Genomic DNA, 7,125 nt, shown 5'->3' with positions numbered 1-7,125 from the left:
CCCCCCCAGGGGCTCCGCTGTGCGTCAGATGGGGTGTTGGCAGATCGACCCCTGCTCGTACGGCAGCTGTCAGTCAGCCCCCAAAACATCCTCCTCTCTCAGCTCCTTGTAGCCTGAGAGACCGTCCGGACTGTGAGAGTATTTAAAACAAAAATATCCCCAAACCACAGATATGAGTATTTTAGTCATCGTATGTCTAAATGTTTCTACTTGAGTTGAACCAGGAGTTGATGGACATCCTTTCTCCATTCATAATTTCAGTTCCCTTTGTTTTTTAACTCAGGAAAAAGGCTGTCTCTCAGCCTGAAATGCCAGTCAAAAATCATTCCCTTCAGCGGGGAGATGCTGTGGGACGGCCTCACCGCGGCTCTGTGCAGTCGCGGTGAGACGGCAACCTGAGCCTGACTTCATTCTGACTGACTGGGTCTTTCTTAAGAAGCGCAGCCAATTGGATTAGCGTTGATCATGACTTGAGATGATGGCATGTTAATCAGGACTGATCAGGCACTTAACAGCCTCTCAGATGCACCAGGCAGGCTCACAGTGGGGCCATAGGTAGAGAGCGCAACCCGCTCCCCCCCACCCCCCCTCTCCCCCCATCAGATCAATGAGCACTGTTGTCGTCTGGAACGTATTGACAGGCAGCTGAAAGCAGATAAAGCATTTATAGGAGCACGCCACACAGATTTATGATTGTCATATTTCACTCCCTGTCAGGAAAAGGCCCAACAAATGAGATTTGAAGTGAGTTGTTTCAGATCTGTAGTTGGACGGATGCTTAAAACAAGTATTTATTTGAACTTATTGCTTATTTATATCAACTAATCGCCGATGGCCTGACAATACAAGTACACATAGGACACATCATGGCTGTTATCCAATATGGTGAAAGTTGCTGTAGTACACAGAGGAAGGGTTACAGTCACATGAACCATTATATGTACATTAAGGCTGTGACTTTACCCAGCAATTTCTGTCTAATGTATTAAGTTGATTGTTTTTGTGAATGATTTTAAGGATGTGACGTAAATAGGGATAGAGGTGGTGGCTCAACCTGACATAAAAAGCAGATAAAAACAATTAAATAGATGTATTTCAATTCAGTCCAGTGATCGTATGAAAGCTACTTTAGGGGCATATAGATTCTGCCTGAAGAAATAAACGCTCTAAACCTATGAATAAATACTGAGCACTAACAACAACAAAAAGAAGAATGCACCTTCATTAAAAAAAATGATTTGCACTTTGCTTCAAAACCACATTCTCTGATTCCTAACAAGTTACTCTTTGGTAGGGAGGTGGTTCATTGACATTCAGTATTTAAATTAGTTTTTCTCCATCTTCTCCCTCTCTCTCTCTGGGCGTGTAGTGGCTTTCCACGGACTGCAGCTGAAGATCAAGAGGGAGCTGCACAGCCCGTGTTCTGAGCTGAGCGTCAACTGTAGTCAGGAACGGCCCTTCAAACTCCAGTATGGAGAGAAGTGCCCGTACAACGTCAGGTGGGCCCCGCACGACACTGAAATAAACGTCCTAATGAGTCCTCGGCAATTTAAATTTGGCAATACAGACACTTTCTGTTATTTGGTTCCACTTCCTTAAACAGCAATAACAACTTTATTGTAAAAGAGTATAAATACGTTCAAAAACTAAATACATGTGGGATAGTTCACCAGTCATGTCTGTTTAAAAACATTTGTATTTTATACACTTTGACCAAACATCTGTGTGTTTTAAGCATGTTGAATATTTCACTTTAGTTGCTGTTGTATTCATTTTTCAATTGATCAGCTTTAGATTAGATTATTATTTTTCTTTACCCTTAAAACAAGTTTTCAAACACTTGCTAATCGTTTAAAATAAGACGTACCAAAATGTGCTGGCATCTGTTTTTTTCAAATTACTCTATGCCAATTATATTCATGTTTTTTTAATTCAAATGAACTGATTTTGATTTGAGATACATGACATTTATTCTGCTTGCATCTTCTTATAATGACCTTTTTATGCAAAGAGGTACTATTCCATAAGTGGTGAATCATACGTGTGATTCATTTGCTTCCATGCTGACGGAAATGCAAAGTCCAACTGTTGGCATGGTTTGTTTTACATCACAATCTCCACAGCTTGTGCCAAAGGGTGCTGTGATGTTCCTTAGTATTGAAACCTACTCTCTCATATTCAGTACGGACATCTTCGACAAGAAATCAAACCAATAAGACAGTCAGTGCTACGACCATATTTGACTCTTCCCTCTCCTCTGGTTTCCACAGTGCCTATGAGCAGAAGCAGCCTGCAGGAATGAAGCCCTCCAGCCCCGTGACGCCCCCCTGTAGCACCCCTGTGTCCCCTCTCCATCATGCCTCACCCACTGCGGCTCCAACACCCAAACCAGACAGGACTTACGCCCACATCCCCGCCTCACAGCCGCTCCCAGACAACGCCTACTCTATGGACCACAGGTACTGCCTTTCACATTTACATCATACGCTATCAGCTCATATGGGATAATCACAAGATCCAAGTTTTAGTCACAGCAAAAACTCATTGGTCGAGTTAATGTTCAATGGGAGGAGCCAACAAACTGCTACAAATGTTATCTAGTGGCTAAATCTGAATGACAGATATGCACCTCAATAGTCTGGGGAAAAAACGGCAATGAGTTGGTGCAGTATTCAAAATGTTCTGTAGTTGTTATGTTCTCTGCCGTGCTGTTCCTGATTACTTTTCTCAAATTGTTACATCTCTAATCCTATTTGAGCATGGAAGTTCATTTTGTATTCAATAAAAATGATCCAAGCCTTTCTTATATTGATAATAAAGACTTATATGGGTTTTTATAAGCAAAAAGTGTTTCAATAGTGGATGTTCTTGGCTTAACATTTTAGATTTTAAAACAAAACTTGAAAGCCTTTAAGGAGCACTTTCTCTGAGCAAACGATTAATAAATCCAGAAAATGGGTTGCAGCCCTGCTTTATCTCATAGTCTTCATATTTGAGTGAATTCTAGTAAGTTTGCCTTTGAGCTGACATTATTTTGTAACATATTATGTCTTATAAGTCAGATAACTTAAATTAGTGTCATGTAATATATCATGTATCATATTCTTATTACTTGCCCTTTTTTCTCATCACTCTTCTCTGCACACAGACTAGGAAGTAAATACAATTAAGTTCATAGCTGTTTATATATGATTGAACATGTATCTGATAATGACTCTGTGTTCCTCCTCAGATTTCGACGTCAGCTCTCCGAGCCGTGCCACTCGTTCCCCTCCCCGCCGACGATGGCTCGGGACAGCCGGCCCATCTACCACCGGCAGATGTCAGAGCCCAATATCCCCTTCCCTCCTCAAGGCTTCAAGCAGGAATACCCCGACCCACTGTTCGAACATCCGGCCATGATGGGGGCCCCGCTCCCCCACGCTTACCCCGCCACCATGATGATCAAACAGGAGCCCCGGGACTTCACCTACGACTCAGGTGAGACACTATTTTTGTTTAAGTGCTGTTATTCTGGAGCTACTCTGTGAAACAGTCATAAAGAGATAGCATCCTTTTTTTTCTTTCTGCCGGAGCGTAATCATTTCAGGAATGGGAGAAGACATGGGAGGAGGGGGTGACGTTTATTGAGTTTGCCCATTATTAGGGCAGGGGATCTGGTTGGGCCGGGTGTCTGTGCCGGTCGCCATTTCCTGTGGTGCTCTCTAATAGAAAATGAGGAAAAGGGGGGTGGGGGGTGGGGGTGGTGACTGTGTCTGGTCACAATCCAAAATCCGCCCTCCCACGCTTGTCCGCTCCCCTTTAGTTTGAGAGTAAAGGCCTCTGTGGAGCCTGAGGCTACATCAGGACATGAATGAACATACGCCGGGCGGCTGGGTTCATTCACAAGGCGGACAGAGAGGACCCAGGAGAGGCTGGAGGAGAGAGAGGGGGACCAGTCAGGGAGAAAATGCGTCTCTTCCCAGGATCATCACTTCTAGAAAAACACTGTGGGCTTCTCCCAGGTCTCTGTTACCTCAGACCTTTGCTTTCTGGATAACAGTTTTGCAGTTTTTGTCAAAGATCGCATTTGTTTTTGCCACTTTTTAGTGCAAAGTACTTTTGATTTAGATGTATTTTTTAGAGTTTCATGACTGTGTGGCTTCTATACAACATACATCTCTCACTCTCTAGCTATCAGGTGGTAGCCCATTAGCAAGGGTCTGTCTCAAGACTAGGACTGCAGCTAGCAATTATGACATTCATTTATCTCTTTTATTGATTTATCAATTATATTGTCCCTAAAGGGTCAACAATTCCCATAATCCAAGGGGGAATTAGTTTTTTTCGGACCAACAATTTCAGACAAAAATGTATTTTATTCATAATAATACTTGATATTTGGCTTTAACATTAATCAATGATCAAAATAGTTATCGATACCTCACTTAGTTATTTATTCAAGCACTAATCAGGATGTTAGATATACAATTTACTGACTGACAATAAGTGCAGCAGTAACATAATGTTCTTATCTTATTATCATTACAAGTACTTATTATAAACACCATAAGTAGAGAACGAGAAGGTATATTTTGATTTATAGTAGCCAAGTGTTTTGTCCACTATCATGTATATCCAGGACGGAGCATCAGAGTGAATTTATCAGCCGTGACAGTGGAGCATGTTGACTGGAGCAGGCCTGTTGGAGAGGATGGGAGGGGAGCTGGTAATTTCATTAGCAGCAATTTCCTCTACAAGGCCATTACTTTGATGAAGTTCAGAGAAATGTTTATGGGCCTAGATGAAGGGCCTCAGTCTGTTTATTGAACATTCACTTTGTAACCTGTTTGGCCGTTTTCTGATCACTAGCCACGTCTGTGTTGTGGGAGGGTCGGACATTTACAGTAAATGGTCAATTTGGACAATGTGGTGAAGCAACTGGTAAATGCAGGCTGGTGTTTATGAGAAGGACGTGATTAAAAAAGAGAAGGAGTTGAAGGATTTACGGTGCAAGATCTTTGAAATAAGATGAGGTTTTTGGTTTTTAAAAGATTGAACACTTTTTTTGTGTCATTGCAGTTTCATTATTTTACATGCATACATGTGAAAGTCCATGATGTCGACGGAAGAGAGAAATAATAATGTTAAAGAAGGGTTCAAAGCGTTGTGACTAAATTGACAACTATCGTCGAAAAGCACCTCCAATATTTTGCACATATTATTTTAAAGACCCTGAAAATGTGGCTTAAATTGTATTATCTCAGAATTCTCTTTTACAATAAAAGATGAGAAATAGATAAGAGAAAATCAATGTTAACATAAAAAATCTTTGTTTAGTATTTATTGGGATTTTAACATTCAAATATGAAACATTTGAAATCTCAGTTTTAATTGAAGCAGAAAATAGCCTTTAATCTGTTAATTTCACGCCAAACTCTCATAGTATAACCTGATTGGGAACATTCTGGGCTTTTAAATCAAAACGCAAGCTAACGTGCTGCATTGACACAACATTCAGGGACAAAAGACAACCCTCAGGTCAGAAGAATAGTGTAAAGGCTTTATGTTGATGCCACACATTATGAAAAAACTTACATCATATCAGCTTTTGTTGTGTTGGAGCACCATGTTCTCACTGGGTAGTAAATCTTGCTCTGAGTGGAGACGAAGCTGCGAGCGAGTATTAGCACGGTGATATAGTGAGCTCGCCTGTGGCTGGGGGCCGTTGCTGGGGGGCATATTCTTTAATCAGAGCCAGTGGTGCATTGAGTGAACAAGCTTTGACTGCTCTCAGATAACTGAGATAGTGTTCTTAATGCTGCCTTCGGGCCCTTTAACACCCACTCTCCCATTCTTACTGCCTTTCAGCAGAAGTGCCTAGCTGCCATTCTGTCTACTTACGGCAAGACGGCTATCTGGCTCACGCTAACAGGACTGAAGGTACCAGTGATGATACGAGTAAATATGTTGATTTTTCAGTTTGGATTCTTGCTGAATATTATATAACACTCCTTTGTTTTTCAGGTTGTATGTTTGACAAAGTGGCAAGGCATTTCTACGATGATACCTGTGTGGTGCCTGAAAAGGTTGAAGGTGAGTCCTGCCTCAAGAACTTTTGAATTCTACGTTAAAACTACTCCATAATTGCTAGAACACCATAAGCTAAGGATGTGTTTCATGTCCTTTAGGTGACATTAAGCAGGAGTCCGGGCTGTACCGCGAGGGCCCGTCGTACCAGCGCAGAGGCTCGCTGCAGCTCTGGCAGTTCCTGGTGGCTCTGCTGGACGACCCGTCAAACTCACACTACATCGCCTGGACCGGACGCGGCATGGAGTTCAAACTCATCGAGCCAGAAGAGGTGAGAGGCTCAGAGAAACACTATTACTAATATTTAAATGTTTTTTGTATTTCATTTTTACATTATGAATAAAATATTTCATTTATAACACTTTTATTTAAAACCAAGGACCCTTGACATTACACAGTAAAAAATCAAAAAATGCTTGTTTCTTTTTTTTCTTTTTTTTCTTTTTTACATGGTGGTGTGATAAAGACAAGCAATAGACCGTAGAACAACAGTCATTTTAATTCTTTCACAATTTTCCACAATTTTCTGACCTTTTATAGACTAAAATATTATTGTTATAAATGTAAAATAATAACCGCTCATCAGTTGTCATGAAAATAATTGTCAGTCGTAGTTATAGTACAATGTGTTACATTTACTGTATATCTGTGCCTGTTGCAAATGTGGATTTTCAGCATGTCACAGCTTCATGTGAGCAAAAAGAAAGAAACAGGTTGCGTGTCACATCCAAGCAAAACCAAATCAAAGTCAAAGGTGAATTGAAGTGGAATGAATAATGTTTTCTGTGCTTAAGTGGTCCAGTCAGGCTTGGATTTAGGATTTTTTTATTTATCTTGTCCTCAACCACATTCATCCAAATGACCCTTTAGCCAGCGCCTGCTAAATATTTCACAGGACGTACTCCTAAAAATATAACCCATGTTGACGGTTGGGCCTTTTTAAATGGAGACAGAGGCTGGGTCTGTGTGTGCCCACATCACACACAGTGGGGCTCAGTCCCTGTTGCCCACTGTTGGAGGGTGGAGGAGGATGCAGGTTGCAGGCGGGGGATGGAT

General features: G+C 41.4%; 1 protein-coding gene across 6 annotated transcripts in view; it reads left to right on the top strand.

The window, feature by feature from the left end:
• etv1 (ETS variant transcription factor 1) overlaps nucleotides 1–7,125 on the top strand; it is a 19,934-nt gene that overhangs the window by 9,500 nt on the left and 3,309 nt on the right. For 3 of the 6 annotated variants that reach the window (XM_010788408.1, XM_010788411.1, XM_010788410.1), the window contains 6 exons: nucleotides 1,370–1,499; nucleotides 2,271–2,459; nucleotides 3,233–3,480; nucleotides 5,851–5,922; nucleotides 6,007–6,075; nucleotides 6,171–6,340. In XM_010788408.1, the coding sequence (XP_010786710.1) occupies nucleotides 1,370–1,499; nucleotides 2,271–2,459; nucleotides 3,233–3,480; nucleotides 5,851–5,922; nucleotides 6,007–6,075; nucleotides 6,171–6,340 (878 nt within the window). The remainder of the gene's footprint in view (nucleotides 1–1,369; nucleotides 1,500–2,270; nucleotides 2,460–3,232; nucleotides 3,481–5,850; nucleotides 5,923–6,006; nucleotides 6,076–6,170; nucleotides 6,341–7,125) is intronic. The other 3 variants (XM_010788409.1, XM_010788412.1, XM_010788413.1) reach the window with 2 other exon arrangements.

The sequence above is a fragment of the Notothenia coriiceps genome, unplaced genomic scaffold (assembly GCF_000735185.1).
Source record: "Notothenia coriiceps isolate Sejong01 unplaced genomic scaffold, NC01 NC01_scaffold00031853, whole genome shotgun sequence".
Lineage (NCBI taxonomy): Eukaryota > Metazoa > Chordata > Actinopteri > Perciformes > Nototheniidae > Notothenia > Notothenia coriiceps.
This window is presented reverse-complemented; position numbering and strand designations above follow the sequence as displayed.